The following is an 18,695-nucleotide window of genomic DNA, read 5'->3' on the forward strand; positions in this document are numbered from 1 at the left end:
GCACACGACCATTGATACCCTCTTATACCCTTTCCCTCCACTCGCGGAGGCGTGAGAATGGAGGATGTGTATAGTAGGAGGAGTTCTCCATTCCCTTCGCCATCAGAGACACATCCACCGGCAGTGTCTATGCAACCTCTCAGATCGCCTGGTCACCGTCCCCCACATGGTCACCAGTCGCAAAAATTGGTGGATGAACTTGCGGATAGGGTAGATGCTCTTGAGAAGTCGTCTCTCAACCCGTCTCGTTTGTCGCGCGGCGATTCTACGGAGCGGGTTGTTGGTCTAACACCCATCACCGAGGACGCACGATCGGAAGTCGAACGACAGGAGGACCAAGGACGCAGTTCACATACCCTCAAGGAACTGCGAAAGCAGATGGAAGATCTCCTTGTATATCAACAGATGCAGCAAACCCAACCAGTCTCATCTCAGAATCAGCTCGTCTCCGCCCCCTCGAATGATACCCCAAGAAAGAGACGTTTGTCAAGTGCATTGTCTAATACCTCAACGGAAGCCCCATTCACCACCTCACATACCTCCGCAGGCTCGGTAAGTTCCGCAGGGACAATCAGAGGTGTCCAGATAGAGACACCCTCCGATCGCAAACCAGCATACACGCCGTCCTATCCCTTTCCACACATGCAGACCAAACCATCCAAAATGGGAATCGAACCGATAGGACGTGGACCATTCAGACTGAAGCTTCCATCGGAGAAATCCCATTCTTCGACACCAGGGTACCAAACTATACCCTCAGAACCAAAAGCGTCGGAACCGCATCCGACCTTTCTGCCCGCTCATCATAGCCAGACGCAGGAAGATCCGAATTTTGCCAGTCCCGATCTTTATGACCTGACACTTCAGTTGAATGCGGATTCGGGACTCGAATTGTGGTGGTCCAACCTCATTAATATATTGCAAACACATTACGGGGCTGAGCGTGTGTCACTCGCTGTCCCTGGAGATGTGACCGATTTGGAGAACGTACCTTGGGGCCAAAAGGCGATATTTAACCAGAACGTGGATACCTCGTTGCATGAACTTCAAGCACGTCATATAGAGAAGAGACCATCAACTGAGGCACCCCACTCACGCAAAAGCGTCTCGCAACAGAAAACCGAGACTGTCCACCAGGCTAGAATGCCTGGACCTTCTCGACCATCTTTATTATCCCGCCACTCATTCGCTGGGTTTGATAAAGGCCAAGGCCACACCCCTCACGCTACCAGCCGACCACAACTTTCGAAGATAAATGTCAAGCCCGAGAAAAGGCACGTACATATCGCTTCTCAAGACTCGCCATCCACGGATGATTGGACGGAGAACTCCGAAGCCAAAGACGAATCACTCAATAGTCTCCTCGGCAATATGCGGCAGGCTGTGTTCCCCATTCCTAGACCATTGGAGGTAGAACTAGACCCTCTCATCAAGCGTACAGGCGTGGTCAAGTTATTTGGGCGTACCCGTCCCACCATCTTAACACGTGAGTATGCAGAGAGCGCGCAATATCCGCAGCGTTGGACCGAGTCCGCCAACAGTCCAAATGAGATGGTTCAAGTTACGCCTGACGTTGATGGTCCGGTTGGCTGGGGAATGGGGAATGTACCGATGCAGCAAGGCTTCGGTGCCCGTGGCTTGAAGCAATATGATGAATATGAGCAGGTTCCGCAGTCTCCGTGGTCTCAGTCCCCTGCTCCATCGCCTGCTCCCCGCACGCACGCAGAGCAGAATCCGTTCTTCACAAGCCATGCCGTCGATGAAGGAGCTTTCTCCAAGCATCCGCCTTCGCACGACTACTCTAATAATCTTCCACTTGAGGCTATTGGCATCGATCAGTCGAAGACCGTTATCCATATTCCTCTATTACATGGTGGTCACTCTCACCGGGAGTCCTCATCGACGGTGAGATTTCCCGTTGCCATTGTGTCAATGTTGTGCACAATCGTTCCGTATCCTCCTAACCTCAGACAATCACTCTCGCTTCTGATGCCGCATTTGACAAATTCTTTCTGCTTGGCTCAGCGATATAGCCAGCTTGAAAAACAACTCTCATCCAAGATGGAAGCACCTCGCTATGGTCAACTTTTAGGCCTCGGGGGCACTTTCTCCGATGCAAGCAGTGAGCTTGAGCTTGTTGCGGGACTAAGCGGTCACGTCAGCTACTCCGTTGGCGACAACAACAACCCAATGTCCGCGTCCGCAAGTACCAATAGCCCTAGTGATCGTTCGTCTGTGAAGTTCAGTCCTACTATTTCTGCCATGGGGACACCGGGATTTGATCTTGGCAATATTGGATTCGGGTCCGCAAATCCGTCCCCAGGAGTGGCTTCACGACAGGGCGGAGAAGGTGCTGACAGCTACTTCAATGTCCCGCAAAACAAAAGTGTCCGGGACAATGCATCCCAGAATAGACCACGGCTTTTTAGATCTAAGACCACCAATATCGACTCAAGGACAACAATTTCTCCCGACAAAGTGGCCTGGAAATCAATCCCCAGCGATGAGACCAACCTACAAGACCAATCGTTCTACGTCGCATCACCACTGCAAGAGATCAGACCGCCCAATGTTCTTTCACCCACCCAGCAATCATCACGTCATGCCTCTACGAACTCGTTGTACGCCCAACTACAACGGGAGCTCCCGCGCCCGTTCTCTGACACGATAGCACAGCTGATGCTTAATTCGATCCCTTTGCATTTATTCCTGGCAAAACCCGAGAGTGGCGAAGTGATTTGGACAAATTCCAAGTTCGATGCTTACAGACGAAGTCAGCACCAGGAGCAAAAATTTAGAGATCCTTGGCAAAATATCCATAGTAGCGAGAGTGAGCATGTTCATACCAAATGGGCTAATGCTCTGCGCACGGGCGCACAGTTCACTGAAAGAGTGAGGGTCCGAAGGTTCAACGATGAATCAGCATATCGCTGGTTCATATTCCGGGCCAATCCGCTGCTATCGTCAACAGGAGAGGTACTTTACTGGATTGGATCTTTTCTCGACATTCATGAGCAGCATATTGCTGAGCTTGAGGCAACTCAAGAGAGGGAAAAGTTTGCGATTGATGCGAAGTATCGTGCATTTTCCAATTCGATCCCACAGATTGTGTTTGAGGCAACGGAGAACCGCGGATTGATATTTGTCAACGAGCAGTGGAATCTGTACACCGGCCAACCGCTCGAAGAAGCGCATGACCTCGGCTTCGCTAAACATGTTCATCCTGACGATCTCGAAAAGTGTGGTGAACTGTCGCTCAACAAAACATCTCAGAACGCGGAACGAAGTGATGGCGGGCCTTATGAGTTCATGGTCGGAACAGCTCTTGACGAACTTGTCAGGCGCGGCATTGCTTCTTTGCAGCAAGATGAGAATGGCCGAGTCTTCTATTCTACCGAGATCCGCCTTCGTTCTCGAGGTGGTGATTTCAGGTGGCATCTGGTTCGCGTAGTACGTGTCAAGACTAGCAGTTTCGGGAGCGAGGAAGCCTCCTGGTACGGAACATGTACCGACATCAACGACCGCAAAAACCTCGAAAGAGAACTCAACAAGGCCATGCAACAGTTGAATCACCAAATGGAGTCCAAGACAAAGTTTTTCAGCAACATGTCCCACGAAATCCGAACCCCGCTTAATGGCATTCTTGGTACAATTCCGTTCATACTCGATACGCAGCTTGACAGTGACCAGAGGCGAATGCTTGATACCATTCAAAACAGCTCCACTAACCTTCGTGAGTTAGTTGACAACATCCTTGATGTTTCCCGTGTCGAAGCTGGCAAGATGACAATGGTCAAATCTTGGTTCCATATCCGATCAATGATCGAGGATGTAATCGACACTATCGCCTCCCGAGCGGTCGATAAGGGTCTCGAGATCAACTATCTCATAGGCAAAGACTTGCCATCAATGGTGATTGGAGATCGGTTCCGAATTCGTCAAGTCCTGATCAACCTTCTCGGAAATGCAGTCAAATTCACTGCGCATGGGGAAATTCACATCTGCTGTGACATGTATCGGGATCCAGCTGCGAATCCCAATGACACCCAGGCATACATGAACTTTGAGGTCGTGGACACCGGAAAGGGGTTCAGCTCTCAGGATGCGGAACGACTGATGCAACGATTCAGTCAGCTTGGAGAAAATGGGACACAGCAACATGCTGGTAGCGGCCTTGGGCTTTTCCTGTCGAAGCAACTCGTCGAAATGCATGGCGGCAAGCTCACTCCCAGCAGCAAAGAGGGCCAGGGAGCAAAGTTCTCTTTTAACGTCAAGGTCGATGCACCTCCGCCACCTTCCCCCTCTGAGCAGCCCAAATTGATGCGCCAGGGTTCAGGCTCTTCAAGAAGACCGGCAAAGTCTAGAACGACCTCTTATCCACAAGCACCTCCTCTAGCCGCCCGAAACTCCGACTCATCCAGCAAAAGCTCTGACACCACACTTTCTGCCTCGTTTTCAGTTACATCCTCTGCCCTCCCGACTCCAGATATTGGCCCTGCACCCCTGTCACCTCCATTAGAGCAGACAACAGATTTGATGAATCTGGCAGACGCAGTCTCGAGTTCAAGAACCCAACCTGCCGTTACAAAGCCCGACGAACCAGTCAGCGTAGCGTCACCTGCATCTGCCTCTCCAGATACACCAGTAGGCCCGGTATCTGCGCCTGTCCACGGACCTTTCTCCATCGTAATTCTGTGTCCGCTCAAAAATTCCCGGCATGCCATAAAGCAGCACATTGAGCAGATCGTCCCTCATGAGATTCCGTTCGAGGTCACGGCATTACATGATGTTGACGAATGGAAAGATGTGATGCACTCTACTTCCGATGCCCATCCTTGTACACATCTTGTCTTGAATCTTTCAACTGATGATATCTTGGAGGTCATTCAAAACATGTCAGACCCGGGCTTAAATCCCGCGCCCGTCATCGTCATCATTTCAGACCTTTACCAAAAGCGTCAAATTAGTTCACAGGTCAAGGAGCTAGCAGCTTCAGGAAAGCAGGTTTTCATTGTGCCGAAGCCTATCAAACCTTCTGCTTTCTCAACGATCTTTGATCCCAAGAGCAAGCGTGAGCTGAGCAAGGATCGCAACCAAGACATGGCGCGCGAGATCAATAACAACTTCAAGACCGTTTCTAAGATGGTCAAAGAAGTTTTAGGCAACAAGGGTTATCGAATCCTGCTGGTCGAAGACGACGAAACCAATCGCGACGTAAGTTGATTCATGAGAACCTCGTTGAATTGGTTGCTAACTCATATATAGGTTATGCTGAAGTATTTGGACAAGATCAAGCTGATGTCGGAGACTGCATCCAATGGACTGGAGTGCACTAACATGGTGCTTTCTAAAGAGCCGGGATACTATTCTCTTATCATCGTGAGCCTTACTTTATACCCTTTCCCTCCGGCAAAACTAACCGCATCGAATGGTAGTGTGATATTCAGATGCCTATCAAGAATGGCTACGATACCTGTAGAGAGATCCGTGAATGGGAGCAAAAGAACCATTATCCACAGATTCCAATCATGGCTCTCTCGGCAAACGCAATGACAGATCAAATTGAAAACGCTGCCCGCGCAGGTTTCAATGACTACGTGACCAAGCCCATCAAACACAACGAATTAGGCAAGATGATGATGGGTCTTCTCGAGCCCGGTCGCCCACTGATGCTTCTGCGGGACCGTCTTAGCCCAGAACAACAACAAGCCATAGCCACTCGCCGCTAGGAACTTTCCCCGGGTCTTTACCTGCCCTCTTCACCCCCTTCTTTCTTTTTAAAAGCCTGCTTTGTTTTATTATTCTTTTTTTTATATTCACATCTAGCCAGCCAGTTCCCTTTCCGGTTCTAGCATTTGACGTCCTTGCGATGGACCACGGAGTGACTTTTTGGTGATTCATTTGGACGGAAATGTGTTTTCGGATTTGGTCCATTGTACATGGGAGCCATTGGAAGTCCGCTAGACACGTGTGAAGCGTGCTCTTTTACATTTTGGGGCTGATTCTCCCAATTTTGGAAGTCCCATTATGACATTTGCATTTGTACAGGTACAGATTGCCTCCTGTGCATCATGGCGTCAGTACTAACTCTTGCTTGGCTTTTGGTTTACCAAGCAAGTAAAATCCCTTCTGTTTTATGATTTCCTTTTTGCCTTTTCTTTACATTCTTGTGATACCAGATTATGAGCGTATGGCACCTATCTATTTTCTGGATCTGTATTTGTTAATAATCCAACTCTGTTCACTTTACTTCTGTCTCTGTTTTCTCTTTCTTTTCGCCTGCGTTTTACTATCCTTTCTGCTTTGGCGTTTGGTTGGTGGATGGAGCAAACTGCCCGGTAATTGGGCTACTCGGGGTTATTTATATCCATAGGGCGTTTTCAAAGTCGAAATCGTAATTGCCACTTGCTTCTATTCTTTACCTGATGCGCATAATGATAGCGCAGGGCTCAATGTCGCATTGCATAGCGACTACTAGGGACTTTGGTCCTATTGCGCTTGTGCCTCCCTCGGAGTGGTTGATATACTTCAATTTGGCACGAGCCGATGAGAAGTTTATATTCCACAACGACATCCTAAGATGCGTGTAAGAAATTCAGCTGTCAACCACAACCTCGTTATAACAGCTACCTCCGCTGTCGCCACTACTATCAAGCCCACTCCGAGGACGCGCCCTTTTGGCCGAGGTTAATCCCGGTGGTTGGTGTCCGGACGTCCGTTTGGTTAGTTTTGGTCTTGTCCCTTGGGTTCCTTGGGTCCACTCGTGAATGCCATGTCGTACGTTCTTAAGAAGTACATTGACTGGTAGCTTTTTCTCTTCCTTCGTCTGACTATTTATAGAAATTTTAACCCACTTCCGATCGCCCTTATGGTGAACAAGCAATCCGGCCCCTCCGCTACCTCCATTATGGTGGATGAGAAGTGTGGCCCCTTCTCCGACCATCCGGGTACTTCCCGAGTTCCCCTATTTCCACCGACGTCTCGAGCCTAAGAGGATGCCCGGCACTATGCCTAGTTCATCGAAAGCAGTCAGGTACTACAACATAGAGAAACGTGTTGAATTATGAACTCGAGCGCAGATAGATATGTGCTCAGATTTACCTGGATATCGCAGTGCATAGCGACCACTGGGGACTTTGGTGCTATTGACTTTCAACAGCAAAAAATTGGCCATTCACGACTTATTATAACGTAAAATCATTCAATGGGCCACTTCTACTCACATACTCCGTAGATGTCATATACATATCAAAAAGCCGTTTTATGAAAAAAGGGTCTCTCATCTGAGACATTCTATAGGCTCTGACTACTCTGGTTCGTTTCTAGCCCCACCCTTGAGACGAGAAACGTGGCATAATAACGGCGGGTCCACACGACCAGTGGGCAGACAATAGCTACGAAAATGGCATAACGTATGATTTGGATCGCCTCAAACGCTGCATCCCATCATGGGAAGTAGTCTTGTTGGGTCTAAATAAGATGGCTGGGATAGGGCGGATAGTTCTACCGCAAGAGTAACAAATCACTCTATATAAAACATAGTTTTGTATAGAAGATTACTTATGCTGGATTGTTTATTGACTCTAAGCTCAGCAAAGTGAAAGAAAAGGACTTATAAGTCAACAATGGGGCGGGTCAGTCATACAGATTTGAAATAGTCTAGGATGTATATATATTACTGAACCAACAAAATATCTCACGGATCACAATATTAACATTCCAAATGCTCAACAGCATCATACATCTTCCTTCTTAGGTAGGCTCTCCTTGCGCTTCCCACGTGTCATAATCCGTTCGACAATCTCGATTCCAAACCCAGTCCATAGACTCAATGCCACAACAAAACACAGCCCACTAACCCAGCCGTGTGTCTTGGTGAATTTTGGCGCCTGTCCACTAGGGAACTGCAACTGCTGGAAGGGAATAACAACAGCTGATCCAAGACTGACCATAAATGCCAAGACAAATGCTCGCAGTTGTTGATCTCCGCCGCATGACGCATTGACCCAACCAGCAAGTAGAGGCGTATAACATCCGTAGCAGCCGGAAAGAATGAAAGCGGCCATTTTCAATCCATTCGATGAAGGCCAAGCCGTGAAAACAGCAAAGCAGAATGTCAGAAGACACCCAACTGCGAAACAGACGGGTCCTCGTCGGCCAATTTTATCGGCGACATATCCCGTACCGATCATGAAGAAAAAGTTGATGGCACCCATGGAAGTAGGGATGCTGTTAATCTCAGGTACGGTGTATGTCTTTAGCGATTTAAGCCAAAGTCCAAAGAACTGCATCACGTATGAACCACACGTGAGAGACCACAATGCGTATCCGATGGAAAAAGCATATAATTGCCATGATAAAAAGATGCGCTTGAAGACAGAGTGGTCCAATTTTCCCACGGGAGTTCGGCCTTCTTCGTCGATTCTCTGGCGAGCGCGATTCCTCTCCCATTCCGAGAGATAGAAGGCCGTCGTGTTGTGAGGCGTATCGGGGTAGAATATAAAGCCATAGATGACCACCGGGATGGCGAGGATGAAATCAAAGATGAAAAGCCATCTCCAGGCCGACAATCCAGCTTTCCCATCCATGTCTTTGAACAGTGCTGCTTGCAGGTAGCCCGAGAACATCTGTCCCAGGACACCGGACACGACGAAGAGACCACTTCGGCGCGCGAGTTCAGATCGGCGGTACCAACACCCAAGGACGTACTGGATTCCAGGCCAGGCGGCGGACTCGAAGAACCCAATACAGAACCGAAGACCGTAGAACGCGGATGCATTGTTGCATTTGTACAAGAACAGTACGAAGAGCGACCAGGTAAGCAGACAGCCAGGCAGCCAGTACCGCGGTCGGATCGTGGTCAAGGCCATATTTGAGATTGGCCCTCCGACAATGGCGCCAATGTTGAAATAGGTGTTCATCCAGCTGAGTTCATTCCCCGGTCCAAACCCAAGCTCCTCTTGCATGCCGGAGACGTAGGCATTGGATATATTGTTTCCATCTAACTGCTTGATGAAAAAGCACAGACAGCTGTAGCTCAGAAGGAACCAGTCGAGTTTGAAAATGAGCTTTTTGTCGGCCTTTGAAGTGCCGGGCTCATGCCAGTGGAACCAACCTTTGGGGGGTTCAGACTGATTCTGACATGAATCCGTTTGGCTATGGCGGTCTTGTTGTAATTCTGAGTGGTCGCTGTCCAATTCTTTAGGAGTTGAAATTGGCTTTTGAACCCCGATCTCTTCGACTGGTTTAGTCATTGTGGATTTGTGAGACAAACGTCCGACGCGTCAAAAAGGATTTCAGATCCCCTTCTGTGACGAGAAGATCATTTATAATAAGGGAGAGAGGAGTTTTAATGTACTAGTACTTTGTATATTCTAGAACAACTGCAACAAAAAAAGCATATACAACCTTATCACGACATTTAAACTAATTGTTGCGTGGACTCTCCGTGCCAAAGATGAGATAGAGTGGCCGATCCGCTCAAATATTCCTCTTACAGAAATATTCTCGGGGCGGGGCCGACACCACGAGATAAGCTTGGCAATCTTGGCGTTGGACTTCTCCCCGGCTTCGGCTCAATTTCCTATTTTGACTATTATCTATTGGAGTACCCCGGTATATTGGAGGAGATGATCGATTTTCAGTTTGATCATTCCTATCTCGTTTCTCTACCTCCATTTTTATATTTGCTATAACACGCAATGGTTGAATACGTCTCTATCAATGGCGCCCAGTTAGCATACCGATTAATTGGACCTGCAGATGCACCGTTGATAATCACTCTACACGGTGGGCGAGGTTTTGGTTAGCCTCCAGTCTACTCCTATGAATCAAACGTTCTAAGGTCACTAATAAAATGTAACAGGCGACCATAAGTCAGATTTCAAAGCATATTCACCCCTTTCGTCCTCGTATCGAGTACTTTCATTCGACTTCCGAGGACATGGTCAAAGTTCACGAACAGAGCCTTTCACATTTCATCAAATAGTTGAAGATATTGAAGGTTTAAGGCGCCATTTTCTTGGACCTAATCAACCCTGTATCATATGTGGTGGTAGTTTTGGGGGATTTCTAGCCCAGCAGTATGCAATCACATATCCGTCTCAGGTTTCCCATTTGATTCTTCGGGGAACTGCTCCTTCACATCACCGTAAGTGCTACTATAAGTTTCGTGCAACATCTGGCGTCTTTTCTAACTTTTAGCAGATGAAGAAACGGCTATCCGTACTCTGGAACAAAGGGCATCTAGAGCCCCAAATCTTTCCATCAACTTCCTGAAAGATAAGATATTCGGTCAATTCGAGAGCGATCTGGAATTTCGACTTGTCATGTACGCAGCTGCACCGCTATATAGCGAGAGCTTTGACCCGGATCTCGCGTTGAAGCACAACATCGAGACCGTCTTTTATGCAAAGTCCCACAGTGAGTTTTTCTCAACCCCCAAACAGAATGAAGCTGACCGCGCAAAGATGACCTCTATTCCAAGCAGGAGAAGTTCTTCGATTATAGGGACCAACTTCCATTGATCACGGCGAAAGCTTTGGTTATTGTGGGTGAGCGCGATTGGATTTGCCCACCGGAACAGTCCAAGGACATCGCTTCGAGGATTCCAGGAGCGCAGCTGAAGGTTATTGAAAATGCCAATCACAGCGTGCATCTAGAGAAGAATGCGGAGGTGATCGGACTCATTGAGAAACATCTTTCGTAAGATTTCTTTTGGAGCCGGTATGTTTTAGCAAGGTTGATGCTTTAAAAAGATAGTACCACTGAATGAAGATATCTACGTTCTATGATATATTGTATTGTATCTGAAGCTCTCCCGACATTCCTTTCATTGGCGCCTGATATACGTCTTTCTAGAGGGTTTCAAGTCTCGTTCATACCTAACCTCTGTGAATATATTTTGTCACTACCTAGTAGAGTCTCCGATGAATTCGCATAGCTGATTTTTCAACCGTGGACATGTAAATAGTGGACAGTGGCAAATTTGATATGGCGTTACTGTTAGAGACTGCTGGATAGTGAACCAGATTTCCTCTTAGACGTCGGCCAACCTCCGAAAATAATATCCACTTCTAGACATGAGTGGGGAAATCACCTCAAAACCACGAGATAACGCGTGATTTCAGTGCCGACAACCAGCGATATCAATATTCAATCGGAATGCTAAAGACCAACTGATCTTGGCGACGCTTGCGACGACGTTTGCGACAGAGCTCTTTGTCAAATCGCACATAGTCAGCCACCATGACGACTGCCCCAGGCATAAACATCTCCATCGGTACGTGCACTCTATACCGCTCCTGATTAAAGAAATCGTACTAAACGGCCAAGATCGCGGCGGCACGTTCTGCGATGTCCTGGTTCAAATCCCCGGTCGTGATGACCTTGTATTCAAATTGCTGTCGGAAGATCCGCAGAACTACCGTGACGCCCCAACAGAGGCGATTCGAAGGGCACTAGAGATTATCGAAAACCGCCAAATACCAGTGGGTGAAAAGCTAGACGGGTCCCGAATAGCCTCCTGCCGTATTGGGACAACCATAGCGACCAATGCGTTGCTCGAAGGCAAAGGTCGAGATTTTGCATTTGTCACTACGAAAGGCTTCAAAGATGTCTGTGTCATCGATGATCAGACCCGACCGAAGCTGTTTGCCTTGAATGTCAGAAAGCCTCCTGCGCTGCATTCACCTTCGGTTGAAATTGACGAACGCATCACTATCGAGGACTATGATCTTAATCCATTTCCTTTAGATAAAGCGGCCAAACTCACAGATCCTGCACTGGTACGAACACCCAGTGGGGAGGTGATAAGGGTGTTGAAAGCACTTGATCCCGTCGAGGTTCGAGAAGTGCTGAGCGGGCTGCTGTCTGCAGGGTATACATCTTTGGTCATCTCTTTTATGCATTCCTATCTGTATTCTGGCCATGAGGACCAGGTAGCCGACATCGCGCAAGATATGGGCTTTGAAACTGTGATCAAAGCTTCCGAAGTCAGCCCTGTCATCAAATTCTTGCAACGCAGCAGTTCGGCTTCATCAGAGGCATACTTGTACCCAATCGTGCGGGATTATATTAAGGCGTTCCAGACCGGCTTTAGTGTACTTCCTCAGCGAGTGGAGTTCATGGGATCTGACGGAGGCTTGAGACAAGCGGACAAGTTCCGCGGAAATGAAGCTCTTCTCAGCGGGCCAGCTGGGGGCGTTGTGGGCATTGCTCGAACTTGCTTTGATGCTGCCGAAGGGACTCCTGTTCTTGGGTTTGACATGGGAGGAACCAGCACAGATGTTTGTCGGTATGATGGAAAATACGATTATCTGACGGAGACGACGGTGGGGGGTCGAAAGATCACAACGCCGATGCTGAACATCGCGACGATCGCGGCCGGCGGAGGTTCGATGCTGTTCGCCCGCCATGGACTCTTTGTCGTTGGACCTGAGAGCGCAGGGGCTCACCCTGGTCCTGTGTGTTACCGAAAAGGAGGTTCTCTTACTGTGACAGACGCCAATTTGTTTTTGGGAAGACTGGTCCTGTCTTCATTTCCGGCTATCTTTGGCCCGAATGCGAACCAACATCTCGATCTGGATGTTACCAAACAAAAATTTGATGAACTCACTCGCGAGATCAACGAGCAAACTGGGCAAAAGCTCACCCCCGAGGAGGTGGCATTCGGATTTCTCGATGTCGCAAACGAAACCATGACCCGACCAATGCGCAACGCAACAGAAGTGCGAGGATTCGCGCCAAGCAGTCACACCTTGGTCAGTTTTGGAGGGGCTGGAGGTCAGCATGCTTGCTCAATTGCTAGCAAACTCGGCATCACACGGATCCTCATCCACAAACACTCTTCACTGCTATCAGCAGTCGGAATTTCTCAAGCCGATCTGCAGGTCGAAAAAACAGTCCCTGTTGTTGGTTCCTTCGATTTCAAAGTGCTGGACGACATTCGAGCTCATATCAGCAACCTGAAATCCCAAGCTGAATCTGCCCTTCTCTCACAGGGCGCAGATCCATCCACTGTTGTCTTTGAAGAATCCCTGAGTTTGAGATATACCGGTACAGACACCAACATTGTCGTGCCCAAACCTAAGGATGAAGATTATGGGGCCTCATTTATAGCCACACATCTGCGAGAGTTTGCATTCGTTCTCGACAGAAAAATACTGATCGACTCGATCAAGGTCCGTGGTGTTGGCCGAAGTGGTGTTGCTATCGAGGAAGTATCACCATATTCGCAGCTAGAACAAGTCAAGTCTCTAAATGACTATCTGCAGGCTGATCGAACTCAGTCTGTATATTTCGATTCAAAGTGGCAAAACGTTCCGATATTTCAACTTACCTCAATCCAGCGACCCTCTCAGGTCCGAGGTCCTGCCTTGTTGATTGATGCGACTCAAACGATATTCGTGGAGTCTACCTTTGATGCCTTCCTCCTCCCAAATCACCTGGTCCTCGAGAAATCGGAGACTAAAACCCCCTCCAATACCGAAGTATCTCAGTCCGAGACTATCGACCCAATCCAGCTTTCCATTCTTTCTCATCGGTTCATGGCAATTGCCGAGCAAATGGGCTACACACTGCAGCGCACCTCTATTTCAACCAGCATAAAAGAGCGCCTGGATTTCTCGTGTGCCATCTTTTCACGGGAGGGAAAATTAGTAGCTAACGCCCCGCATATCCCCATTCACCTCGGAAGCATGCAATATGCAATCCAATACCAGCACCGTCTATGGGAAGGAAAGTTGAAGGCCGGCGATGTTCTTCTCAGCAATCACCCTGAATGCGGTGGAACCCATCTTCCAGATCTGACTATCATCACTCCCGTCTTTGTGGACGGCGAGACCACCGTTGCTTTCTATGTTGCGGCTCGTGGTCACCATACGGACATAGGTGGACAAGGAATCACATCTATGATGCCAGACTCCAAGGAACTGTGGCAAGAAGGGTTCAATGTTCGCTCGATGAAAATAGTGGATAATGGTGTTTTCCTTGAAACCGATGTGCGCAATGCCTTCTTGGCTGCGGGTGATCTCCCTGGGTGCAGCCCAAGTCGTCGATTGGACGATAATATCTCCGACATCAAGGCGCAGGTTTCGGCAAACCAGCGTGGTATTCTTCTTTTGCAGAAGATGTGTGCCGAATTCACTTTCCCATTTGTGGATCGCTATATGAATGCTATCCAAAGGAATTCCGAAACAGCAGTCAGAGAATACCTTAAGAGTGTTTCCCAGACTAGGACCATGCCCCTGACCGCCAGTGATCACTTTGACGATGGCACCGTTATCAAAGTGTCTATCTCGATCGACGAAGCTGGCGGGGCAGTGTTTGATTTCACGGGGACTGGTCCTCAGATGTGGGGAAACTATAACTGCCCTATCTCCATCACCCATTCAGCCGTGATCTACAGCGTCCGGTGCCTGCTTGATGCAGATATCCCTCTCAATGATGGCTGTCTATCGCCTATAGACATTCGCATCCCCAAAGGATCAGTTCTGAGACCCAGCGCCTCCGTGGCCATATGCGGCAGTACGCTAGCAAGCCAGCGTGTAATTGACACAATCTTGCGAGCGTTCGAGAGCTGTGCAGCATTTTCCGGCTGTGCGAACAGCTTCGGCTGGGGCATGGGGGGAGGAATCCTGCCACTGGGATTATTGAACCAGGGTGGAATTATGGTGAAACCGTAGGAGGCGGTTGTGGTGCTGGACCTGGCTGGCACGGAGAACATGCCATCCAAGCCCACTCGACAAATACGAAGATTACAGATGCAGAGGTTGTTGAGAAGCGAACCCCTGTCATTATTCGCAAACACGCGATCAACCCCAATACTGGTGGAGATGGCGAGTATCGAGGAGGGAATGGTGCGGTCCGTGAAATCGAGGCTAGAATTCCGCTTAAATTTAGCATTCTCAGTGATCGACGGGTGTTTTCTCCGTATGGTATGAACGGTGGTCAACCTGGTTCTGTGGGAAAGAACTATGCATTCAAGTGGAATGAAGAAAAGACGGCTTTGGAGAGACTTTCTCTTACTGGGAAAGCCGCACTCGCGCTGCAGGCCGGGGAGATTATGCAAATCAATAGCCCTGGTGGAGGAGGTTGGGGTGTTCATACTTGATGTGTTTCGATGCTTTTGTAGAACAGTGACATTTTTAGATCTTTGTTATTCTATTCCTTTGTGTGTTCTACATATCTTTTGGCCAATCTATCGTGCCCATTATCACACCTTGGCAATACTTTAAAGCATTCAACCTCTTTTCCATTGGGAATATATATCATTGAGGATCGATGTAGCGGGATAAATGAATATCAAAGACTGAAACCGGTGCCTTTACCTAAACTAAATATATGTAGCATCACTCTCCGATGATGCGTTCCAAATAATCCAGCCAGTTCTCCCCCAACACCTTCTGCATCTTTGATTTCGACCAGCCTGCCCGAGCCATAGCCTTGGCCAGTTCTGGGCGTTCCTTCAACAGGCCCAGAGGCTTCACAACCATCTGGCTTCCCCAGGGAGTGAGGCGACGCGCATAACCTTTATCTAGATTACACCAGGCCATAAAATCACTTGGTCGAGCATGTCCCTCACTAGCATCTGAGCCAACGCCGACCAGATCCTCGCCAATCAAATCGATAACAAAGTCCACAGCAGCAACATAATCGTCGATAGTCGATTCATTGCCCTTGGCCATATGCGGTCCAAATTGACTGATTCCAACAAACCCACCCTTCTTCCCAATGAGCTGCAAAAGATAATTTGACTTGTTACATGGATGCTCGTGAAGTCCGCCTGGCAACACATGGCTGAAGCAAGGGGCCTTAGACGCATACTCGATAACATCTTCGCTAGTCACCGGACCAACATGCGATAAATCAACCACGATGCCCAACCGACCCATTTCATCGACAACTTGTCGACCAAATCCAGTCAAACAGGAGTCTCGAATCTCGGTATACCCTGCCCCAGAGTAATTCTGCGTGTTGTAGGTGAGTTGCATCTTGCGCACACCCAAGTCGCGGAAGACACGTAGGTAATCTAGTTGATCTTCGATGCCGGCTGTGTTTTGCCAGGACAATAGAACGGCTGTTTTGCCGTTGCGCTTTGCTTCGCGGATGTCACTGACCGAGTGTGCCTGTACGATGAGGTCGGAATGTTCCTCGAACCATTTCTTCCATTGTACCACGTTGGCAATGGCGCCGCGGAACCCTTCCCAGATACCGCATGTGCATGACACGCCGGTGATACCGCCCTGTTGCCAGGCTTCAAAAATCTCGCGCGACCAGTTGGCGATGTTCAACCCGTCAAAGACGATGGCGTCGCGGTAGATTTCCACCGCTTCGGTCTCAGATACCATGATCGGAGTAATTTATGGGAGACGAATAAAATGAAAGAAGATATGAATACATTGCGAAAAATCATGTTTTTGAATATACAACGCGGTGCGGCACCGATGGGTATTTCTCGTTGCGGGAAAGAATGGCGTGCTCCGTTGGTTATCACGGTGTCTCCCCGAAATTGACCCTTTTCATCCGACAATAATGGAGGGCTCCATCCATCGCTTTCGAGTCCATCGCAATTCTTCAAAACCGGAGACACGACGATCCCGGGGTAGACCCGCAGATACCAACGGCCGTAAACCCCCTTTACCGGCGTGTCGCCGCTGTCGCCAGCAAAAGAAGCGGTGCACCAGAACAGACGAAGGATCTTGCAAGCCATGTCTTGTTGCTTGGCTACCTTGTTCTCTGATGGAACGCTCTGCGAGTCCACAGACGCGCGAACGAGAATTGCAATCACGCATTGACTGGCTGAGCCAGCTTGTTAATGAAACACTCCCCGCCGGTAGATCGGTGGAAGACATCGAGACTGGGCGAGATATGGCCTTGGGTACCCCGATGCAGTCTCCCTCACTTGATGCTAGTGAAATAGAGCCCAGTGAGAGTGCTTTTGAGGAAATCCATACTTCCAAAGCCGAGGAAGACGGGCCCATTTCCGTTACAGCAGGTCGCAAATGCTTGCAGGCCTACTTCCGACACGTTCATCGGACATACCCATTTCTTGACAGCGAACTCGTTCTTCGAGATTTCGAAACACTTGCCAATAAAGAAGCAGACGATGGCCTTCTCCCCCGGTCGGCTGTGCCCACCCGCCTCTACATGATAATGGCCATCGGCTTCACAAGCCTGCAGCGGGCTGGAGAAGTGCAAAGCATCGAGGAACGGGATTTCCAGCCGTGTCTCAAAAGAGTGCTCTGCGAGTGTGTCTGCCAAGTGAATGAGCAATCAGTGGGCACCTTGCTCCTCCTCGGCTTGTATCTCCTCTTCGTACCCTGCGACCAGGACCCTCGAGCCATTACCGGTGTTCTGACCAGTCATGCTCTAGCAGTCGGACTGATGAACGAAACTCCTACCAATCAGAGCCTCTCGCCTCGGGTACTTGAGCTACGTCGTCGGCTGGGTTGGTCAGTGTATGTGTTCACTCGCATGGTCAGCATATCGTATGGGCTTCTATTTGCCTTCCCTGACAGTATAATGCGGATACCGCTGCCAAGCATTATGATACACGAATATGGTTCCGAAGAAGGACATCAGTACGCGATAGCGCTACAAGTCAGCCGGCATGTGATTTCTCTACGACGACTCGAAACACGCATTGTCAATGCCATTTACGATCCACATCCTTCTATGCGTCCGCAGGACCTACGCCTCCAAATTGAAGATTGGTATACACAGGGCTGTCTACTATCAAGTTCTACTTTATCAGAACAGGATCAGCTTCCCTTTCATACTACCATAACATGGCTCAATGTCCGCTACCAAAACTTGCTTCTTCTGTTGTACACTCCTGCACAGGGAGACACAACTGAAGAAAACCTGGCGAGCCTCAAGACTGCTGCGCAGCAGTACATACAGCTGAGTCTAATCCTGCATGAACACCGACATCTACCCATGAATTGGATTACCCTCTGTCGCCTCCTTTCATTAGCAGCAATTTTCCTTTACTGTACTGCTCGGTGGGCAGCCTTTGACGACATTCCGGAGATTGATCTCCTCGTGACGCTGTTTGAACTATTTCCTTCCTCTTGGCATGCTGCACATGAAGCCTCTCGGATTTTGAGGCGCCTCGCGGATATTACAACAAAGCAAAAGAGTCCCTTAATTCCATGCAGACAATTATCTGGGTCTTCTGTGATGCCTAATTCGAGTCTGGATACTGAATTGGGACTGCAATCAATCCAGGATGACTTGGCTGTATTGCTGAGGCAAACCATGGGCGAGGCAAGCTTTTACATCTGGCCTCTGAGGTCCAAAGTGACAGAGAGACGAGTTTCTCAATCTCTCACTATGCATAGCTTCAATTTCCTGCCTGATAGTGGAAATTTCGCTACTCGCGTTGGTATTGGGAGTCCGGCAGATAACAATATGGGTGAGACCGCATTCGAGACGCATTGGATGAACCTTCTGGGTGGCGTAGGATCTGATATGCTCTGAATGGGACTTATATTTTTCGTTTCCTGATTCCGGTCAAGCTGCATCTTCTATGTTAAGTCTAGAGAGTCTAACGGGATTCTTATATCGTTTGATCTATGTCTTTGCACCGGTTATTTTAGTGTCTTTCTTGACATCATTTGAGACATCTTTCTAGTCCCCTTTAACATCGGTTCATTGGGATAGCTTCAATGGCTAGTCCCTCTTTATCTGCG

At 48.8% G+C, this 18,695-nt stretch overlaps 6 protein-coding genes across 6 annotated transcripts; 4 read left to right on the forward strand and 2 right to left on the reverse strand.

The window, feature by feature from the left end:
* Positions 1-57: 57 nt before the first annotated feature.
* On the forward strand, positions 58-5,729 carry pkhB (putative sensor histidine kinase/response regulator; the record flags this gene model as incomplete). Its single annotated transcript, XM_057181786.1, has 3 exons — positions 58-5,214; positions 5,266-5,379; positions 5,436-5,729. 3 exons carry the CDS (start codon positions 58-60, stop codon positions 5,727-5,729), a joined length of 5,565 nt encoding a protein of 1,854 aa, XP_057047136.1.
* Positions 5,730-7,736: 2,007 nt separating this feature from the next.
* Positions 7,737-9,254, reverse strand: N7518_000859 (uncharacterized protein; the record flags this gene model as incomplete). Its single annotated transcript, XM_057181787.1, has 1 exon — positions 7,737-9,254. One exon carries the CDS (start codon positions 9,252-9,254, stop codon positions 7,737-7,739), a length of 1,518 nt encoding a protein of 505 aa, XP_057047137.1.
* Positions 9,255-9,701: 447 nt separating this feature from the next.
* N7518_000860 (alpha/beta fold hydrolase) lies at positions 9,702-10,708 on the forward strand (the record flags this gene model as incomplete). The annotated part of the gene is made up of 4 exons (XM_057181788.1): positions 9,702-9,804; positions 9,866-10,150; positions 10,207-10,422; positions 10,470-10,708. 4 exons carry the CDS (start codon positions 9,702-9,704, stop codon positions 10,706-10,708), a joined length of 843 nt encoding a protein of 280 aa, XP_057047138.1.
* A 539-nt stretch (positions 10,709-11,247) lies between these two features.
* On the forward strand, positions 11,248-15,112 carry N7518_000861 (uncharacterized protein; the record flags this gene model as incomplete). The annotated part of the gene is made up of 3 exons (XM_057181789.1): positions 11,248-11,281; positions 11,314-14,661; positions 14,685-15,112. 3 exons carry the CDS (start codon positions 11,248-11,250, stop codon positions 15,110-15,112), a joined length of 3,810 nt encoding a protein of 1,269 aa, XP_057047139.1.
* A 238-nt stretch (positions 15,113-15,350) lies between these two features.
* On the reverse strand, positions 15,351-16,349 carry N7518_000862 (uncharacterized protein; the record flags this gene model as incomplete). Its single annotated transcript, XM_057181790.1, has 1 exon — positions 15,351-16,349. The coding sequence occupies one exon, from the start codon at positions 16,347-16,349 to the stop codon at positions 15,351-15,353; it is 999 nt and encodes a 332-aa protein (XP_057047140.1).
* A 391-nt stretch (positions 16,350-16,740) lies between these two features.
* Positions 16,741-18,483, forward strand: N7518_000863 (fungal specific transcription factor domain-containing protein; the record flags this gene model as incomplete). The annotated part of the gene is made up of 1 exon (XM_057181791.1): positions 16,741-18,483. One exon carries the CDS (start codon positions 16,741-16,743, stop codon positions 18,481-18,483), a length of 1,743 nt encoding a protein of 580 aa, XP_057047141.1.
* Between the last annotated feature and the right edge of the window lie 212 nt (positions 18,484-18,695).

This window comes from Penicillium psychrosexuale (assembly GCF_028828465.1).
Source record: "Penicillium psychrosexuale strain IBT 29551 chromosome Unknown utg000001l, whole genome shotgun sequence".
NCBI lineage: Eukaryota > Fungi > Ascomycota > Eurotiomycetes > Eurotiales > Aspergillaceae > Penicillium > Penicillium psychrosexuale.